The sequence below is a fragment of the Halichoeres trimaculatus genome, unplaced genomic scaffold (genome assembly GCF_033239565.1).
Source record: "Halichoeres trimaculatus isolate MK-OKI-2021-1 unplaced genomic scaffold, fHalTri1.1 fHalTri1_scaffold_9, whole genome shotgun sequence".
Classification (NCBI taxonomy): domain Eukaryota; kingdom Metazoa; phylum Chordata; class Actinopteri; order Labriformes; family Labridae; genus Halichoeres; species Halichoeres trimaculatus.
Window position 1 is genome coordinate 7,519,458 of NW_027437188.1, and position 22,657 is coordinate 7,542,114.

General features: G+C 40.2%; 1 protein-coding gene across 1 annotated transcript in view; it reads right to left on the bottom strand.

Annotated features, from left to right (window-relative positions):
* Window positions 1-10,002: 10,002 nt before the first annotated feature.
* The window catches only part of dpf1 (double PHD fingers 1), a 76,822-nt gene continuing 64,167 nt past the window's right edge, over window positions 10,003-22,657 (bottom strand). The window contains 4 exon segments of the mRNA XM_074679612.1: window positions 10,003-14,974; window positions 15,971-16,052; window positions 17,885-17,997; window positions 19,896-20,015. Coding sequence (XP_074535713.1) covers window positions 14,904-14,974; window positions 15,971-16,052; window positions 17,885-17,997; window positions 19,896-20,015 — 386 coding nt within the window. The 3' untranslated portion in view covers window positions 10,003-14,903.

Consider the following 22,657-nt stretch of genomic DNA (forward strand, 5'->3'; position numbering starts at 1 on the left):
GAGGATCACCAAAAGGAGTCAAAACTTAAAAATGATGAAGTGGAAACTAATAAAAGATGTAGTGTTTATATTTGTTCCAAGCATAAAGTGGACAGTTCCATTTGTCATACTGTACCACTTCCTGGTTGTTTATTATGATGCATTTTTTGCACTGTCAGTTTTTAGGCCTGCTGTATCTGTAATCTTACTGATTCCTGATGCACAGCTGTGTATTTCTAGTGAATGTTAAACTCTTTGGAAAGGAGTCAGAAACGGTGAAGCAGCTAAAGCTTGTGGCAATTAAGCCGTGTTTCAATGCATTAGACCACAGTCACTGCATTGACCATTAAGTGAAACAAAGTCCATCTCCTGAATTATTGATAGTGTGAATTCGCTGATTCACTCCCAGGTTAGGTAACACCCAGATATCTGACCATGTGTCATTTTTCCCACGAGCACAGCACAGGCTCACTTGCTCACACACTGAACTTTCTGTGCTCTTCTTCTCACTTTTACTTACAATTATTGTGACAATTCCAGGAGGAATTTCTATTTTTAACTTCTTCACATGTCCAGTGAGGTCAGAGGTTCAGGTTGGAGCTCTGCTCTTTCAGCTGGTATGCAGATCTGTAATCGCCTCAAGGAAACATCAGCTAACTGGAGACTTTCAAAACCAAAGAATGATTCAAAACTACATCATTTCACTCTCAGTTCCTCCCTACAGTTATTCAAAAACATACACAAAATTTCAAATTACTTTAAAGAATACGTTTTTCCGTATAGAAAAATGCCGTTGGAATATGCTGCATTCTTAAAAAGCTCAGTTTAAAACATGAACTGGTTAATTTCTTTAGCTACAACTCAAAAATAATATTATGGTTATTAAAGTTATGTTGGTTTGTGTAACAGAAGAAACACTTTAAGGGTAGCACTGTGGACCCCTGATAAAATATTTACTACTTTAAAGCTCCTGCGAAAACCTTTCTGTTTGTCGCAATTTTGGACAAAGTGCTACATGTCAAGTTTACATGTTAAATACGATTTTCTGATTTAAAAAAAAGCATTTTTTTATTCCAATGGCTGGATGTAACATAACCTGAATATCTGTTGTAGCATGCTTGCATTGTAAATTCAATCAAATTAATAGTAAAATTAATAACAATAAAAATGCACCCCTGTCAGTTTCATTCAGTCCCATAACCAGTCAAACACATTTCTATGTTCAAAAAATCTGAACATCAGCTTCTGTACCAAAAAAGGACAACAAAGGTTGTTCTTCTAGCTGCAGAAACAGAACTTCTTTCTGTAAGAGGCAGTCATGGTGAACTTTGACACCATCATCGCTGAGTTCATCCTCACCTCTTCCATCACTGTCCCTGCCATGGAGAAGTGCAGGCTGCAGCTGTATTACCTGCTCTCTAAGAGCAGTCACTGGCTGCTTCCGTCTGTCTCCTCAGGACCTCTGCACCTCCATGACACTCAGGTGTGCCAGTAGGATTGTGGTTGACCTGCCTGACTCCTGACACAGACTCTTTGAGACCATCCATTCAGGCATGGTGCTGTTGACCTATGAAAGAGAAAAAGGCTCACACAGAGGAGAGATTCCTCACACCAAGCCTTAGTCCTAATGTTAGAGTTTGAGCTTAATATCATCTTAAAACTCCTTCTTTACAGCTATCCACTGGGATATTTAGATATATTTTGACAAGCTATGCTGACAGAATGTATTTTATTTTGATCTTTTTATTTGTTTGGTTTGTTATATATTTTTTCCACTAGTAATGCTGTGAAAAAGCTTTTAATGAGACACTTGCTTGACTTCTGTCTCAGTTTGTACACCAAATGTAAAACCTACCTTCCAGAAAATCATAATGTGCTTTTAAAAGACTGATACACTTATGATCACGATCATTTTTCGAATATTTCTGTGCTTTTTTAAGTATTTAGTGCAAAATTCCCCACACATAAAATAACTATAATCTGATTTAGCACAAACTCAGGTGGTATTCTCTTATAGGTGTTTTTTTGCTTTTTTGACTATACTGGCAGAAAAGATGTATCGCTCATAAATGTCAAATATAGTCAATCAACCTGGACACATTCTGGTTCTTTTTAAATTCAGGAGCCTCGAAACTGATGGCAATAGGCTTTCCTAGACATAGATAACTGCACACTTCTGTTGTAAATGATACCTTTTTGGATTAAAAATAAAAGAAAAACCACTGGCTGACCAAAAGTATGAGGAGATGAAATGGAAAACACACTCAGGCTGGTGGATTGTGGAGTAAAACAGAAACATCGGGGATAAGATAAAGAGAGCTCGGCTTTATTTAATCAGCTTTGTGTTTACCCATTACTCTGCTGATAGCTATTCATTTCTTATGTTCACCAATCAGCATAAATCTCCGAACACATTACTGCACAACACACTGTGTTCACTGAGGGTCATTGCTTTATTATGATGTGAAGAAAATTAATGCATTAATTAGTGATGGTTTTCTCCTTTACTTTTTTTCCCCTCATTTTACATTGGAACATGTAAAAGATGTATTCAGGGGAAGCGGGGTTAGTAAAAAAAAGACCCAGAAAATAACATAAATGACTTAAAGCATAAGATTTATTTATTTATTTATGGACTTAGCGTGCTGTTTTTTTTTTTTGTTTTTTTTTAAACTCACGTCAACAGTTTATTTTTAGAGGAAAAAAAAACACATTAAACTCATAGAGTTACAGCAAACAATAGATTTTTCGTTTTCATTATGCACTTCTGCTTTTATGTAATCAATACTGTTCTTCTCATTTACATGATGAATTGTTTGTATTTTCTCTGCGTGTGTTTCTCAGACTGATGTTGCTCTGTTCCAGTGGGTATTACTTTATTTATATCCGAGTAGAACTAGTGTTGTTGCTAAAGTCTGCCTCTAGGTTGCAGTGTTGAATTGTGGTTTTAAGTTCACCTCAGAAGTCTGTCTCCCCTTTTGAACACTATTGCAATGCAGATTATTCAGGTGTTCATCTACCTGGAAAAACTCATTCCACAAACTGATGATCCAATCATTGATGGGCTTTGTTATCAGCACTCAAAACAAGCAAATTACAGCTTTGTCTCGACAGATGACTTCAGAGCCATAAAACACCTTCAAAGTGAAGACTGTGGCAGACAGTCATTACATGTGACACCTTGAATGACAGGAGAACGTACTGAACTGACGCTGTGGTGTGTTTTTTAAAACATCTTTCATGTTTTTGATTTGGCCCAGAAGTTAATTTGAGTGGACTGCGTCTTTAATTGACTGGAGTAGCGCTTTGTCGCTGAAAAAGATCACAGAGAGTTGGGTTCCCCAGACGCAGATTTAGCCTAATCCTTGACTCAAAAGCATCCTCAGTCGCTGTCTGTCAATGAGAGGGAACCCGGAGAGGTTCAACAGGAAACAGTGAGAGTGAGACACTGTAGCAGAGGAAGCTTTAACATCACTCTTTAAAGGCTGTTTAATGGCACTGTGAGCTGTTTTTGAAGTCACACTTCTAGAAAAGCTTCTTGTGGCTCCTGAAGACCTTGAGCTTTGATTTACATTGATCCCAGTCACTCGATTGATCAGCTGGTTAGAATGTTAATTACCCAACCTGATTGTTAATGGCCTTTGGGCTCTGGTCATATTGATCCAATTTAGGTAATGAAGATTATTGTTGTTATCGGGTTCCTTTGCTAAAGTTGCTTTTAACTTTGTCGTTAGACATGGACAAAATATTCAGGATTCATTAATTTTCATTGCACCTGTCCAGTTTTTTGTGGCTATTGAAAAAAAAAAGGTAGAATTGGATTGGAATAGATTGCTACATACTTGTACTTTGCTTGTTTTGTCAAATGTTCATGATTTCAAATTGTGCTTTACATACTGTCCTCAGTAGCTGTTTGGCCTCTCCAAAAAGTAAACAAAAACAATTAAATAACTCTACCTAAAACTGTTACATTCGGAGCATATTGATTTTGTTTACACTTTAAGTTATTTAGGGTATTTTGGTTCACAACAGCACCTCTCCAAATCTATCACTGGAAGCAGGTGAGTTTGCATGTTTTGTTCTTTCAGATGCATGTGACTCTGCGCTTGTTCAAACAGATCTCTCTTCACATTGATTTAGGCTGCCACAAGAGGATTAAACTGCTTTCTTGTTTGTATAGAATTAACTATAAGACATATAATAACAGGTTTATTATTTTGAACTCATACCTTTATGAATTAGAAACCAGTACTAGCAAACTCGCAGGGTTGGACACACATACCTTGATGTATTAGTGGCATTACTTCTTACAATAACTTGTGATGTGGAAGTTAGTTTGAAAACAATGCTGGAAACCTTTAGTCATTCACACAGTGATTTTCAGTGGATCAGCATGGGCCTGTTTGAACCTGGGACTGAAATGTGTTTTTATCAGCTGTGAGGTGTGACCATCACAGAGGCTTTTAGAGGCCACTGTTTGTTGTTATCAAACACTTTATTAGTTTCCACATTTTTAGACTTTCAAACTATGGAGGAGGATGGTGGCCACTGATAAAAAGAGGTCCAATTTTTTTGTTGCTGTTTTTTCAGAGAGGGGAAAGTTGGAAATCTGAGATTAATTGTATCCCACCCCTGACATACCACTGTGATGTTACGCTGGTAGAGAAGAGAGGAGAGTTTGTTGAAGATGACAGAACCTTAACCACTCCCTGACAGTTAAAGTGTACAAAGACAAGATGTGCACGTAAGAAAAAACAAGGGTCCAAACACTGCTCCTACTCGATCTAGAGGGACTCAGAGATCTTTGTGTATGTGATTGGTTTAAATCTTTATCTGGACGTTGATTATGAGGACTCTTTATTTGCAGCAGGAGGGGAAATTAATAGTTAACTGTGCCTGCTCCCACTACCTCACCCTAAAAACTTTGCAGATTTATAGTCTGTCCCTTTATTAACATAGCTTGTTCAAATTAAATGTAGACTGAGTTTTAACAGACTAGTTTGCAGTTAAGAACCAGATAAAACAAGGATATCCTCATATTTCTCCCAGGTTTGTCTGGGTGCTTTTTCAGTCTTTGTTTAGAAGCAGGGCAGTGAATACAGTGAGCCACAGGGCAGAGAGACAGAGGAATTACATTACAGCAACTTACAGTTTGAAAAATAATAATAATAATAATAAGCCGTTACAGCAGTGCTAAAAGCTGCAGTTCTCCAAGTGTCCACCTGAGGCTGGCACCGAAAGGCCAGGAGCTCCCATTAACACCCACAAACAAATGCATATATTTACAGCATAGTTAAACCCTCTAACCGCTTTGTTCACCTGGTACAAGGGTACATTTTATTAATACTATGTTACCCTTTTGATATCAAAATGTTGAGGTGATGAGTTATGAACAATTAGAAAAAACTAAAGGCCTGTGAGTCCGCTGACTGATGGGCAAAGAGGCTACAGGCCTACCTTAACTCCAGCCCTTTGCTTATTGCGAGGTTGATCAAAGGTTAGGTTTAAGACCCTATGAAGACTTTCTGAGTAAACTTGATAGAGCTGCACTGCTATGTTTGCCTGTCCATAATCCACAATTCAAAGATGCTATGAGGAGGATCTGTTTTCATTGGTCTGCCTTGCCACCTTCTGGACCGGAGTCTCACACACACTGTCGTGAGGACATGACTTTTAACAAAGGTTTGTTATGGTGTTTGTTTCTGTGTTCAAGACAGCTTTTGACTGAATACAACACACTGAGGTAAGGTGTTTATCAGTGCAGTTACGTAGCAATATGGTTTGAGATGTGAAAACAAGCAAACCTAAGTTTGTACTGTAGGTTAGTAGCTGGTTGTATTTTGTGCCGCTAGCAGCCTGGTGCTCTAAGACATGTCCATAATGTATAACCTTAGTCTAAATTTGCTGTACATCTCCTCATGATCATTCTTTTCCAAAGGAGTCATTCAAACCCTGAATATCCATTCTCTTTGTTTATTTTGTCTTATGGTAAAACGGAATACCATGAGCACGATGTCTGCCAACTCTAAAACAGCCAAACAGGTGCGGTAATCTTGCCATTAGCGCCCGTAGTGGTGGGTTTTACCATCAATTAATTTGATTCTGCTCTGGTGGCGGGTTAACTTGGCTCATGCATACCACTAAATGTTGTTTTGTGGACATGTTTCTGAGCATCAGGCTGTGAGTAACACTCAACTACACTGCAAACTGACTTTACTTGCTGCGATGCTCAAAACAATAGCGCTACGTGACTAGAAATACAGATATTACCTCATCTCTTTGCATCCAAAAAGTTATGGAAAACAAAGAAAAGTGGAGTTAAAGATGCTATGAGGAGGCTTTGTTTTATTTGCATTCCCTCGCCACCTTGTGGTCCAGAGTCTCTGCACACTGTCATAAATTACTTTAGTGACGTGTGTGTTTATTTTGGGATTATATAGAGATTGGCTTGGGACAAATTTTCTGTGTTCAATACAACTTTTTACTGGATACAACGCACTAAGTAAGGTATTTTTCAGTTCAGTTACATAGCACTATGTTTTGAAACGTGACATCAAGCAAACGTAGCAGCCGGCTATATGTTGGCAACACCAGCATCCCGGTGCTCCGACTTATCTGTAGGCTAACATGACAACAAGTAAACACTGTCAGTTTGTAAGTAGTTTAGTAGCTGTCTATATTTAGCACAGCTGGCAGCCCAGTGCTCTGAGATGTGTCTGTAATGTGTAACATTAGTGAATCTTGGTTATGTGTCTGCCAGTCATCTACCAATCAGAGCTAACGTAACCTCACTCTTCATTTTATTGACAGACTCTCAAGCTTGAACAGTCCACTACAGAATAACTGTTGACTGTAGGTTCAAATGGATGTTATGGATGTACAGCTTAGCCCCTCTGTTTTAGAAACTAGCCTTTAGCTTGTGCTTTTGTGACTGCATCTGTATTTTATACAGCCTATGGGAGTGACTTAAGGCAAAGGGCTGAGGGTGAAAGTCAAACCCAAAGCTGCCCCTTTCAATATTTGTTGCTTTTGAGAAGAATGTAAAATTATTTTTGTATTACACGCAAACGGGGCCCACAAACATGGTGCAAAGAAGCACATCTGCTCTGTTTTTGGTGGTTGAAGAAACACCTCTTCTCCACTCTGATTTCCAATTCTTTACATTAGGATCTATGCTAATGTAGCAAAGTTAATATGGCAGCACTGGGTACATTTATTACAGCTCTGACAGTCCATACAGCTCATTTAAGTGCATCATTTTATTGTACTTTCCTCATGTTATATTTTCTGTTGCAGCAGGTCTGGAGGGGTCCAGGAGAGGCCTGAACCAGCTCTTGTTCTCTCTGACTGCAGTGCTGCTGAGGAGGCAAAAAGGTGAGACTGCATCTTTCCACACTCTTACCTCTCGCTCTGCTCCAAGGACAGATGGCCAGACACACATCTCAGCCCAGACAGAAGAGGGAAAGAGAGGAATTCAATCACACAGCCCTCTCCCTCCAACTCCAACCCCCCAACCCCATTTCCCAATATCTTCTCCCCCTCCAGTCCTCCCCCACTCTCCCTTTATCATTTTCTCTCATTCTGTTTTTTCATCTTTTTAAGTCGCTTCATTTCAGATGCATTCATACATTTCCAATATCTTTATGTATGAGTCTGTCTCCCCCTCTCTCCCTCCCTCAACCTCCCACCACCTCTCTGTCCCTTTCCTTCCCTCCTCTCTCCCAAAGCCCTCACTCCCTCCGTCTTTCTCTTCCTCCCATCCTCACCTCTCTCCTTTACCTCCCTCCCTGTTTTCTTCCCTACTCCTTCCCTATCTTCTTCCCACCTTCCCTCCCTCCATCCCATTACTGTAATCCATCACTCTTCCATCAGCCACCATGCAAACAGGCCTCCTGGTTCCCATAGCAACCACCTCCGGCCCGGCAGTGCGCAGCCCCTCTCTGATTGGCTGGCAGGGCCCAGGCAGTCTCAGTCTGTCTGGTAGATGTGGTAATTGGCTGGGAAGTCATACACACGCACGCATGCACACACACAAACACACACACACACACGCACAAACACACATAGTAAAGTACCCCCACATTGGAATAAGTATGCACATCCTTGCACATGCACACAGTTAAATCACACTTACTCTGGCCCTAAATACATATACATACACATTCTTTTGGGTATTCAGTGGAAAACACACACACACACACACACACACACACACACACACACACACACACACACACACACACACACACACTCACACACACACACACACACACACACACACTGCATAAACATCCTTAGAGATATGAAAGGGAGACTGGGGTCAGAGTAATGAAGCTCATAAGAAGAAAGCGGCTTCGGGCTGTGTGTGCATGTGCATATTGTACAGTGTGTGTGGGTCTGTGTGTGTGTCTGTGTGTTTGCCTGTGTGTGGCAGTCATGTGTGGGTTTCTGTGTGCACAGGATAGCAGTGGGTTGGGGGTGCTGTGCAGGATTTTGGATCGGTTGGAGCTCTGCCAAAGGATGGATAAAGGAGTTTTTTTTGGACCATACTGTTAAAAATACCTATATTCCCCTTAGGAACCAAGTGTGCGCTGGTTTCCAGGTTTCTGGCGCCTGGAAGGAAGCAGGTACATGTTTGAGGGGGAAAAATGGAATTGTTGATCAGCTTGACTTCACCCTGCTGCTGTTGCTCAGCCAGGTCTGGCCAACACAGCAGCGATGATGAATGTCTCATCTCCAGGAATACATCACAAATAGCAAAACTGTACCTGCCCTGAATAGCAAAGTGTGTTCTCTTCCGCGCTGTTGTTCAAAAACAATTGCACACAACGGGGCTCTTTTGTCCCTCCATCTGCAGTTTTGCAGGCCGGCTACAGCAAAACAATACCGTCTCTTAATCTTTTGTCAATTCATAGTCCTCCTTTTTTTGAAATGTGTGAAGAGGTCAGAATATTTTTGGAGAGTGCTGCAAAAACAGAAAAAAGGAGTCCTAGTCAAAGCGTTTTAGCCGCAAAGTGTATTTAAATTGGAAATGATAATTAGTTATTCAGGGTTTGAAGGCTGACTTTGAACACGCTGCTTTGATAGATTTTTATCTGCCCGGCGAAAGAGGAAAAGATGGTTTGTGTTGGCTTCAGCTCCGAGCACACAAGAGTAACTGAGAGCGAGGGAGGAATCATGAGGGCTGGAAAGTCCTCCCCAGAAAAATGGCTGAACTGACTGGTGAGTTGTCCTAGTTGGCAACAATACAGACAACCAGACGAGCAGACAGACCGAGTGACTACTGTCCAAAAAAAAAAGTCAGTGATTAATACCCCAGGAAGTAGAGCAAACAAATGCACATACACACACACATGCATGCACACGCACAATGTTAACACAACAGTACAGATCGTTTTTCAATCTCATCATTTTAATGGAAAAAAATGAGTCGAGGGGAAGAGAGAAAAAACTGGGTAAATTGAGAAAGTGGGATGAATTCACAGAGAATGACTGACAGCAGTTATGACAGCATTGCGGTCACAGTCCACATTTCAAAGCATTCCCAGGTACCAGAAAGAGAAAACAGGAGAGTGAGAGGGAGAGGAGGGAGGGAGGGGCTAAAAAAATGTCCAAGAAGATTTCATCTTCCTCCGAAGGTAAAAAATACAAATGAAAAACTCATCTTTATCCAGTGTTGTTTACAACAGACAATTACTTTGAAAAAATGCAAAGATCAAAAATAAAAAAGTGCGCCCGCATTCACACACGCACACACTCACTTGCATACACACACACACTTACAATTACTTTCTTATTTTTGGGAAATGAACAAAGAAAAGTGCAAGCAAGATCACAGAACAAAGATTTACAAGAGAGGCCTGGAGCGGCCCAAAGTCTCAACCCTCTGACTGAGCCGACCAAACGGCTTTAAAACAGGGGGGGGTAGTGAGGTGATGGTGTCAGTCTGAGCCCTGGAGGTTCCTTTGTTTGACCCACTCACCCCCACACACCCCCACCCCCACCCCCACCTCCATCACCACCACCACCAGCATGTTGGTTTGTCCATTTGTACAAAGGGAAGGCTCAAGTCTCATTAAGTAAGCACACCGACACCCCTCCACAACCCCAAACATGGCTTTCCCACCCTCCCCAGACAGTACAATCAAGATGAGTTTGACTCCACCATGCTTCTCCTAATAAGTGCTAGTTAACTCCCCATATAAAGGCTTTTCAGACATCATCATCATCGTCATCATCCACCCAACACACAAACATATCCTATATTTTCCTCTAGTGTCATCATTAGATATTATTTCATCAATCTATTTCCATCCAAACACTTCTAGTCTAAGTGATAGCGCTGATTGTTTTCTGGAAATAAACACTCTTTGATTGGACACTATTGGTTTTGCTGGTATATAAAAAACACTTAAGATACTGTGATGGAAAAAAGCTTTGTCCTAAATCCCAATGCATTCTGTGAAATTTGCAACTAGCTTTTAAACTTCACTCAGCATTTCTTCTCATAGCAGTGCTGTGCCATGCAGGTTCAACGGAGTGAAACAAACAAAAAAAACAAAAACAGTGTATTAACAAATATCTCTTTTGGTTTGCTTTGCTTTTTTCTGACCTTCCTATATTTTCGAATGGTTGCACACACCCATACACACAGAGGCAAACACACTTGGAGAGCTTTGCAGCCACACTGTGCAAAATGTGACCAAACAATCAAAAAACAAAAACGTTAAAGGTCTTTTCTCATCATAATTCTAAAAAAAAGTAATGCTCACCGTATCCAAATATGAAAACAGAAACATTTCAGGCGTCATTCATGCATCAGTGGAGTTACATTGAATCACAGGGTAGCACAGTTTTTGCACCTTATGTCTTTCTGCATCAGATGGCAAACACGGTTACAGGTTAGGTACATTCTCATAAGCCACCTGATCCCACAAGCCTCTTCTCAGAGACATGATGCAGCATTTAAATGAGGTGGTCATTTGATGAAAAAGAAACATAATTCAACCTGTTTCATGATTTGATATGTACACAAGAATTTAAAAGATAGTAAGACGTGGCAATTTGTTGCCTTTAATCAAATCTTCTATTTACAGCTATTGTCTCTAAGCTTAAAGCTCACAGGTCAATGGATGGATGTCTTGAATATTGAAAACATCCTCCTAAATCCTCATATGCACCATCTTGCTTTGTGCCCTTTGCTTTAAGAAGTCCAGTTACACTGGTTGACACACTGGGTCTTTGGGTATAAAAGAATTAAGACATTTTTTTTCTCAGTGCAAGCTCCAAAAACTCATGCTGGCTGGCTGTTTGGATCCTCTCATAACGGCAAACTGAGTGAAGTCTTAACACTTACGTGACGAAGCACTGATTTATTTTAGTAACGTTCGGAGCAGACAGACAGCTGTTGAACTGATACAACACGACTTGAGTCGTGTTTTACAGGACATAAAGATGATAAAACAGCTTGTTTAACTCGGCAAGACAACAAGCTTGCACGCTTTTTTGTTTGAGTTCACTGTTCTTTCATTATTTTGAAGTGGGTTAAGCTACAGGAGTGGTTTAGGGAAGAAGGACTACCCAAGGCAAAAATGTAGAGTGTTTGATCTTTAAAGGACAGAGGTTTTTTGTGGAATATCGCTCAGGGCTAGCAACAAAGAGCTTTGCTTCATTGCAAAAATAAAATCAATGACCCTCAACGGTCTTTGTGTTGTGCAGATAGTTATCAGAGACGTCTTTAGCTGTTTTGTGGAATCACAAAGAGGAACTATTCTCAGCCAAAAAGCAGGGGTGCGTCCAGAGGGGGCATGGGCCTCCCTTGAAATCTAATTGGCCACCCCTAGTGTCACCCAAAAATCCTTAACTTTGATTTTTTTCTTCTCCTCTGTCAAACCTGATTTAGACTTACTGTTGAATCTTTGCTGTGTCAAACCCTGTGGGCTCACTTAGCCTTGTACTCACGCAGAAGTCTGCGTACATAGCCTGCATGCCCTCAAAACTCCTACCAGGTGCTGAAACAACACAGACCACAAGCCCTACCTCAACGTATGTCACCTCCCTTTTCTTCTGCAAAATTTGCAGTATCATCAAATGCTACTGTCAAATGCGAAGGCTTAAGCCCTGTTTCCACCAAGCAGTCCGGTATAGATCAGTACGGTTTGGTACGGGTTTGCCTGTTTGTGTTTCCACAGCCAACTGTGTCGTAGGCAGTGTATAAGCCGGATGCTGACAGCCACATCAGTAACATAATAGCATGATGCCATAGAAGCGCGACAGTTTACCCCGCTAATAAATCCAGAAAAACAAATACATGACACAGTAAACAAAGAGCAACAATGGAAGACATCCAGCAGTTCGTCCTCTCTGTGGTTGGCATGTAGCTCTTTGTAAAAAATTTTGTTTCAGAGAAGTCTGTGTGCCGCCAGGAGAAATGCAGCAGCTGTTGCACGATAAGTGACGATTTTTTTCGACCAATCAAAGATCTGCTGTGTTGTAGCTCCACCTTCCGAGATCAGATCGGTTTAGTCTACCACCCCTATGTAAAGGTCCCAAAAAATGGAATGGCTTGTCTTGGTTATTGGGGGATCTGTCCAAGGAGCCGGGACAAACTGAAATGAACCACTTGGTGGAAACGGGGCTTAATTCATCAGCTCCAACACTCTCATAACACACTCAAATTCAATCATAAACAACTAGCAGGTAATGTAGCAGAACTAAAACATGACTAGCATGGAAATCAATTAGCCAATTAGCAGTTAGGCTGAGTTTTGGCAGCCGCTGTAGACAACGTCCTTCTTAATATATATATTTTTTTTAAGTTAAGAAAAACAGCTTTTGTGTTCAACAATTTCAACATACTTATAAATATTATTTTCCATTTTTACCCATTTTCTGAAACAACACACTAAACCTTCATGGAAGTAAGCTAAGAAAATAACCAGTACATGTTGCTGTGTGTTCTTATACTTTTAAAGGTAATGAAAAGAAAATACAGTTTGCTAAAAGCTGATTGACATCTTAATGTTGTGGTTAGAGTCGATGTTATTAGTGTAACAGTAAGTGTAAACATGTCTCTGTACTGTTTTGGGTCCCCACTGGTCAAAAAGTCTGGGCACACCCCTGCTAGGAAATGGGCTTGAGAATAGAAACCTGCTTGTTTTAGTACACAGGACTGAAAAGCAGTACATAAAGTGAAGAGGTGTGTACTTTGACACAAAACTTTTGTTTTTTAAAGGAACTGATGTTAAAAAGAGGATTTGATGTGTTTCAGTTTAGCAAGGAGATACTCCTATTTTGTCTTCTGATTATAAAATTACAACCTTTAGATTAGTAGAGCTCAGCTAAGTATGAAGACTGGGAGAGTGGACAGCGTCAAAGAAAAGAAAAGAAAAATTTACCTGCCAGTCTTTCAGTTTGATTTGAAACTATTCTATTTGTAGGTGCTGGCTTTGGACAAAAACTTTTAGACTTCTGAAATAAAGCCTTTATGCCACCTCTGTTAAATCCCTTTAACAGGATAAAGCTGACCTCTTTACATTCACATTACCTGCTGCTCAGTCACCTCACCACCCAGCATGGGGCTGGCTACAATTACTGTAGAGCTCACACCAACAGACACACAGGCACGCACAAAAAGTTTAAAACACACCCAGTTTGGCCAAAATAGTTCATATCACAAACACATTATTGCGAATTAAGTGTGCTTTCTTTTCAATTTCAGTCAAAGTCTTTAAAAAGAAATGAAATAACAACATGCAAATGTGACTTAAATAAAAAAAGCATCATAAAAAAAAAGTTTTGGGGCCTCTGCACAGGCCAGACAAAGATCTGCATTGTCCACACATCCGTCCTACATTCTTAACACACAGATAGTACACACCAAGCACCGGGAGCGTTTCAGTCTTGCATTGGCTTCACAGTCATTGTTTCATAGATGGAAAGGGCAGATAAAGGTCAGATAAAGGATTTATGACAGGAGCTAAGCCTAAAATGTCATTTTTAAATACACAGTTTGATCAGAGATAGCTGATTAGAAGAAAATCCATCTCTCTCTCATCTGACGATCACATCCGGACGCTAAAATCCTTCAGTGTCTATCCCAAAATGCATCACGTATTTGTGGAGACCACATGCAAGAAGAGAGGACTCAGTGGGGTCAGAGAAAGTTCCTGACCAGATGCTCATTGTTTGTCAGTGAGGAGGGACTTTAAGAGTGTGTAGATAGAGAATCAGTCTGAATTCTGTACAATTCATCCCCCTCTCAAACTGTACAGCGGCAGCAAGCCCTGCAGACACACGAGTTCAACGTCTCGCCTCTGCTGTATGCAGTAAGGGACAGGAGGGAGGGGATCAAATTTGGTTAGGTGTTTATTTCACAGTTGGCTAACACCGAAACATACCGCTCCATGGTTATCCAGAGTCTCCCATGCCCTGTCCTCGGCCTAACACCTATCCATCCTATTAATTCTCACTCACTACTTGACTGAGTTGCAGCTGAAGATCATTAGGGCTCTTCTGAGGGCCCTTAAGAGGGTTCCTGTGGAGTAGTATGCCTCTGAAGTGCCCTTGGCAGGCTGGAGTGACTGTCTCACTAGCAAACTTATTGCCAGCTGATGAATTCTTCTGTTGAGACAGAGCAAGAAGGAGACGGGAAGAGGGGGTTCAGGTCAAGCACATCGGGGAGTGTGAGTGACACGAGGAGACTGAGGCTGGCGCTCTGCTGGACGGACGTTCAAAGATGGATGCTGTGTGCTTGGTCGTGTCAAAGGTCACCGGGCCAGATTGAAGAAGAGGAGGAGGCAGGGGAGGAAGAAGAGGGAGAGGACGTGGAGGCGGGGAGCAGCAGAGGCTCACAGAGAGGAGTGATGAAGACGAGTTTAGGGAGAGGACGAAGGGCCAAGAGGATGAGGCGCAGCTCCAGCAGATTAAGTGAGGGTGATGTAGGCTGAGGCCTTTTCCTTCAGTTGTCTCAGACACAGATGACAGCTCCAGCTCCCTGTGCAAGATACACACACACACACACAGACACACACTGATCAGAAGTTCAATCATTGCTATTGTAAAGCCTTGTGGATTAATGCCTCAGTTTAGACAGAGCATTAAGTAATACTGTAAATTAAAGCTGCATGTTAAAACACCACAAGCTGTGCCCGTGGTGTGCGGATGCAGGGGATTTGACAACTAGTTTAGTTTGGATTTGAGCAGGGGATTTGTGACATTAATTAAACATCAACTTCAGATGGATGTTTAAATGTGAATCTCAGCCTTCTACTTCAAAGTGTACTCAGCCTAAAGGTGTTTAGTGTGCGTCAAGCAGAGCACAGCATAGTATTTCAAAAATATAAGTTTTAAAAACGTCAGGTCTCCTCTGCAGAGTGAATCTGCTGCTGAATTTCAGAAGTGTTCCTTGTTAATCAGAAGCATTGCATGTGTGGGCAGAGCATGACACTGTTAGTGAGTGTTGAACACGAGTGGCACTGCTACTGTACGTTCAGACAAGTGACATTTTTTGCCATGGAAACAGATTATCTTTTCTACTACTCATTTCCATGACAACACCGTCAACCATCCAACGGCAGCCATCTTATGATCGGAGGGGAAATGACAGCTCAATTTGAATGGGTGTACCTGCTCTAACACCGCAGTGTGAGCCAGTTTGATATGGAGTCGTTAATCTCACAAAATGATTCCTGTTTCTGACTGTCCTGACTCTTTTTTAAAATGTATTTTATACCTAAAAGTCAACATGGAGACCGTCTGACTGTGTTGACCGCAGGTTTGCACTCTCCTTAGTGATTGTCTCCCCACCTACAGCACAGACAGTTACATAATTCTGTACAAACAACCAAACTGTCCTCAGCTGAGCTGAGCTGTGCGCTCTGATCAAACACACGTCTGTGAACTCAGGAATCCTTGATGCTCACACTTTTGAAAACCCCAGGTGTGCAGTGATTCTTGATGACATTGCACGTGTTGGTATAGTTCTACATACCCTCTGGCGGTTCAGACATGGGGGGGCTCAGACAGTACATGTGGTAGCCTCTGTCACAATCATCACAGAACAACAGCTGGTCCTAGAACAGAGGAGAACACTTATGTAAACACATTTTACTCTGTCAAGACAGGTTTGGAAATCAAAGCTGGGAATATAAGTTGATATATTTGATGTGTGAATGTGTAAAACAAGAATATGCCTTTTTAGTAAGTGTACTTTTATACATCCAAAGACTTTTATGTAGTCTTTTATCTTAGTGGACTGTAAAAACTGACTATAACAATTTTCCTTCCATTCCTCCTCAGCTCCACAAGCAGCTCAGTGCCTTTAATATCTTTATTACAGTGTGTTTGGGTCCATATCAAAGACTGAGTACAAGATACTGTGACCCCACCCTTTGGTTTGTGAAAGCTCCTTTTGAAGCCTCTGGGTTTTACATTTTCACCATCACCATTTTGGTTTTTGAACAACAAGAAGTACATCTTTATGTTTTTGTTTTGGGAAACTACCTGTAATTTTAGCAACATGTCAATCACAGTTAGCTACTCTCCAAAGGGAACACTGTGCTCACCATTCAAAATAAATATCAACATGCAGGATTGAAATAATGTTAACTTGTATAAATTCAATGATAAAATGTATATTAAGGTTACAAATCTAATTTCAAGCAAGCAAATGATTTACAAGTCTGGTCTCTGCCGCCTGTTGGAGGCACTTTCATTGAAGGTGCTTCCACAATTTTCACTGTGAAGGCCAAGACACTTTCTTATTTTTATAAAACTTAAAGAACAGAATTTGTTACACACCTACATTTCTATGCTTTTTTAAAAGAACTACCATTAACAGATAAAAATCTGTTCTTATCTTGTGAGACTACACCTATGAATATGGCCTGTCTTATGGTTTTCTCTATGGATGTAGTTTATCAATATCCTTTAAACCTCTTACCACTTCTTAATATCCTAAATATCAACAAGTTCTGAGGCTTTTCAACATTAGAAAATATTAAGCAGGGGTGTGTCCATGGGTGGCCTGGGGACGGCAAAGCCCCCAGATGAAATGAGATCTGCCACACCAGTGAGTGCCCCCCAAATCCTAAACACTGATTGGTTCTTTGCCTTTTCAGGACAAAGGTTCAAAAAGATTAAATAAAAAATTATGGAAGTTTATTTTCTTTTCTTCTTGCATATATTCTTTGGTAATTACTTTAATTGGTTTTTGACAAAAAGTGTATTTTGAAATCCTTCAAGATATGAGCCAGTAACACTAAAATATTAACACTTTGTTATTAAGTGGAAAAAAACCCCTCAAAATAAAAAACATCACTTGGTGTTATCAATTTTATAAGTTAAACAAGGTTTGAAAAATTGAAGAGATGGAGAGGTCCAATTAGAGTGTCCATGCTCATTTATGCCAATTTTCCAAAAGCCTGGGCCCCAGAATTAGTCAAAAAGTCTGGGCATGCCTCTGCTACTGAGCAGCAACCAGCACAGGGAAATGAAGTCATTACGGTTTCTTGAGGCTGGCTCCAAAAATTTAAAGAATTCTTCCAAGACCCTAATTTACAGAGGTAATAAACATACTACTTCCTGGTGCACAAATAACTTCTGATCTATAGGTTTTATCACTTTGTTTTCACACACACACACTGCAGGAGTGATTTCTTTTTAAAACTCATCCATGTCTCAGCTCTGCTCTCCCATAATCAGGCTAACCCAACTGAACTTCCATAACCCCCCCTTCAGAAACCAATGGGTGACATCATAGAGACCACGTCTGTGTTTTGTATAGTCTGTGTGTGCTATACTGTGTTATATAGACTATTTCTATAAATGTTGGTGTGTGTGCGTGTGTGTGTGTGTGCAGCCACATGTGTCTAGTGCTAACATGTAGTATAGAGTGCGATCCTACGTCGTTCTCAGAGGTGCCACACAGACTGCAGGACTTGCACTCGATGCACTGCCAGCGATAAGTCCTCACCGCAGCCGTCATGTTCACTGTGAACTGCAGACAGGATGGGTGGCCTGGGTGCACACACACACATGCACACACCACGCACACACACACGCACAAGCACACACCCACGCACACACACACGCACAAGCACACACCCACACAATGTTGTTTTTTTTACCGTTGCTTCCTGTACTTTGAGGAGAGTCATCCATAATCAACTTTTCTACCCCTTCAACAAGTTTTCTGCTTTTTTGTATTTGTTTTGGAATTTATCTGTTAATTTTGTGCAATGTTAACATTCTGAATTAGAAAACAATCTGTTTCTCAAAAATAAAAAATCTACCTTTTTCTTCTCTTGAATGGAAGCTAATGCTCAAAAGTGTTATCACATTCCTGAAAAACAGCTTGACCCCTTCCACACACACAGTCCACTTCTTGTACTGTATGAGGTATAGAAATAAACTCTCCCTCCCTCTTTGCCTCTCGTCTAATCTTAACATCACACCTTTTCCTGGTACTTCCTGTTGCACCATCAGGACAATAGAGATATAGTTATGTCATCTTCATTCCCTGACCTTCATTTTTCTTCTTTGTGGGTGGTTATAAAGTAGAGGACCATACCAGTGTTTCCATGATGCATGCAGCCCATTCACTACAAATCACATACATCTTTTCACGTTTCTTTATTTATTCGTTGAAAAGAAACATTTGGCGAAATATACGTATGTACAATACATGCAATCAATTATTAAAGTACACAAATGTGCACTGTGTACATTGCAATTTATTCATACAACCGGAATATATACAAACACATGCTATACCAATAAGAACAATAATGCAACCACATTTCAAAACTATGCTTCAGCTCAACTTCAGTAAAAGTGAAAAACACCATACTCTCACAACTCAGCTAAAATCCTCATTAGAGATCATTTAAAAAGTAGAAGTAGACAATGCTTTAATGTGACAGTTGTAAAGCAGGATATTGTACATGAAGCCAGGGGTGAAAAGTTTGTAGGAGACAGGGTTGGAAACAGTTTTGTTTATTTTTGGGGGGCAGACACGTGACATTGATGTAACATTATACCCAATCAGATATTATGCTAATGCTAGTGTTGTAAATTCTGTTATCAATCAACATGATGATGTTAGATAGAAATAGGTGTTAAATGGACATGAAAGTTAAATCCTGTACTAGGAAAGTGCAAGTTATCAAGGCATTTTGCCTCCATTCACACTTCATGCACTGCTTTGTATGGCTTGTAGTTTGTAATTTATTTTTATTTTTTTGCCCTTTACATTGTTTTGATACTTTTGTATTGCGATTATTTCTGACTGCGGTTTATATGTTAGCCACTTAACCAAATAAACATTCCTTAAATCTACTACTAAACAGGGCAGTGATGGCCAGAAAGCAGCCATTTTTTTCCCCCAAATGTAGGGTAGCCTTTAAGGGCAAAAAGTCCCAAAAAACACCCCTCTGTTTGCCTGTTCAAAGGTTACTGGTATGTAGACTAACCTTAACTTGGTTTATTGTTTATAAAAGTTAACAGTTTTTTAAATTTCATTGAAATATTCAAAAATAATAGGATAAATAAATACATCTTTTGAAGCATACATTCTTGTAGGTAATTTGTCCGTTACGCCCACCATAGATAAACAAAAATCATCTCTGGTCACCTTTCAGTGCTTGAAATTTTTTTTCAAACTGTACTCAAAAAAAAAAGGAACTCAAAAAGAAAATTTGTAACAGTTTGTTTTTAATGAGCTTAAATGTTCCGTACATGATTTGTAGAAGGGCAACAATCAAACACACTGGTATGGTCCATTTGTAGAACAGGAATCAAAAAGCTTTTATTGAAATAAGAAGTCTATACTCATCATTTGAAACAGAGCATAAAAACTGTGTGTTAACAAAGGACCGCCTTCCTCCTGCCATTCATCCCCTCCAGCGGTGCCCTACCTGAGCGTCCACAGTCCGCACAGGAGATTAGGTCTTCGGGACAGCCGGTCTTCTTGGAGCCTCCGAGGCAGAAGTCACAGTAGCCGTTGGCGATCACTGAGCCGTCTGCTGCTTTCTTGGCTGGAAGAAGAAACGGAAAGAGACTCAGGTAAGTTAAAGTGAGACTTCAGTTGGTTTTCTCGAGGGCTTTTGGAAAAGAACAGGTACACACAGAGAAACCTCAAAGCAGGCTTAAGCTGCTTGTCCCCTCTCAGCGGGTGTTGTTTGTACTGGTGTTTTTTAAACTAATAAATTTAAGAAAATGTAAAATGGGAAAACAGCCACATTTTCCAAACTAGCTCATCCTTGATTTTTTTATTTCATTATTTCATTATTTTTTGTTTGTTTGTTGTTGTTGTTGAAAAGCTGTGGGGTGTTTTGTGGATTTTTGTTGTCTAAACTGAACTTGCCTGCTCAGGGTGGTGTGGCTCAGCTGAGTGTTTGTCACGCATATCAGTGGCTTCTAGCAGTTTTGGCACTCAGTTGTGTGATGGGGAAGGAAACACAACTAAAAATCTGAGTGAAGTCGTAGTAGTGGTGCCAAAATAGTACATACTTAACATAGAAACTCAGAATCATCCACCTCAGAAATTAACTTACACTGCTTCAGTGTGTGAAATGATTAAGTTGTCTTCAGATTAGCATTATACAACCCTTAAAAACAGGACAAAGAAAAGTGAAGAGGAGGAAAACTCAGTCACTGCAGTCCCTCCAACAAAATGACTTTCAAATATCTATGGTTGTCATGCTACTCTTCTTCTTCAACGTGAAATGTGCAGGGGTGGAATGGCAGGGTGAAGATACTCCATCACTAAACCAGCAATGCAGGTAGAAACAGAGACATAATAAAGGTAAAAGCCAGTGTTAATAGTCCGGGGACAGGAGAGCACAGTGTTTGTCTTCCGCCTCTGTCTTTCATGCACTTCTCTCTTGAAAATATCCTGACTTTATTTGTGTGGGCTGCATGTGTGAACCAGGAACCTTTTGAACATTAATGTAGTGACATTATCAATTTTTCTTTCGAAGATGTTTCGAGGCTTAATAATGGTGGATGCTTGATAAGAAATCTGACATAAAACCCAACAACTACTTTTTGTTCAACCCAGAGACAAGCAAAGAGGTGGAGCTGAAGCTGCTTTTTGGCCTCCTGGGAAATAGCCACCATGTGCCACTGCTGTCGGTCGACTCAACCATGTGTCTGATTTTGCAAATATATGTATCAGGGTTCCTACAGCTCAAGGCAAGTTAAATTTAAGACTTTTTAAGACTTTTTTTAATGACTTTGGAAATCAAACTTAAAAACAAGTCAACAAACGACAAAAAACAAAAAACACCACATGAATTACCTGGGTTTGAGGCAATTTTGACCCAATGTTTATTTTACATACAATATCACTTTTTACCTTTTTTAACCCCATTTTTACAACTTTATGCCTATTTTGCCCCCATTCATCTCTTTTGGCCACTGTCACAACCATTTTTGAAATTTTTACATGGTTTTTGAAATTTAATTTCAAATTCAATTCTCAATAATCAATTTCCCTAAGCCACTTTTGAATTATTTTTGCCAATTTTTCCTAATTTTTTTCTCTCTCCAGGCGCCCTAGGTAGAACCAAGACATGTGTCTTTTTTAAAAGCTTCTGGTGCAACCACATCACCGTTTTGTTAGTTCCGCTATTGTGATTATGCAATGTTACCACGAGAGTAAATCAGGAAATTACTTAGAAAAATAGATAAACGTTACTTAATATTTCTTTTACTTTAAACTAACATAAATCTTACTAATGTGTTCAAATTTTTAAGACTTTTGAAATTTGGATTTAAGACTTTTTTAATGCCAATTCAGGCCTTGTTTTTAGAATTATGAATTCAATGCCTTTTAAGACTTTTCAAGGATCCGCGGGAACCCTGTGTATAGACCCATTTACAACCTATGCAATCTCAAAGACGTACACATTTTGGCTCCATTCATCCAGATAAGTAAGTGTTCTTTTAGCTTCAAATTAAAACTGGAAGCAGGACAAAATGTCTGGTTGTTTTAAAGTTCTACTGAATTCTGACAGGATCACAACTATTTCGGAGCAACCAGAGTTTTGGAGTTAAGGGTGACAATGCTAACTGGCGACTTTCAGACGAATGTGTAAGTGATTGTCGGCTAACAGTTACCAGTTAACAGGGTCACATTGTACACTGAAACACAAGCAACATCCATGGCTGCGAGGCATTAAATGTGGTTCCTGTATCCAGCCCGTGTTAATCATGTTTCATCAGAAATGAGTATTTTATATATTTTATAAAGAATATACTATTGTATAAGTTGTGGAAATTTTCCTGTTTCTGGTGAAGAATGAAATAGAGACTTCTGTCGGCCAGCAAGGTTTTATTTTCCTTTGCAAAGAAAAAGGTCAGTCAACACGCGAGCGGTCAAAGTGAAGAAAGACCTCGAACATAGTTCGAGCCAAACATTTATGCTTGAGAGAAACGCCCCAAAAGGTACTGTTCACACCCCACTGTCTGCTGCAGGAATCCACATTGAGACAGAGGTCTAGAAGTTGGGCAGATGGTGTGATGACAAAAGGATCAGGAAGCTTATTGAGGAAATGGGGAGACAGGGTTCTCAAATGGTGAAAACAAAAGCAATGAATTTGCAGTTACACAACAGGGCCTTGAAGCTGGGGAGAAGGTGTGATGACAAAAGGGTCTAGAGGCTTATTGAAGAATC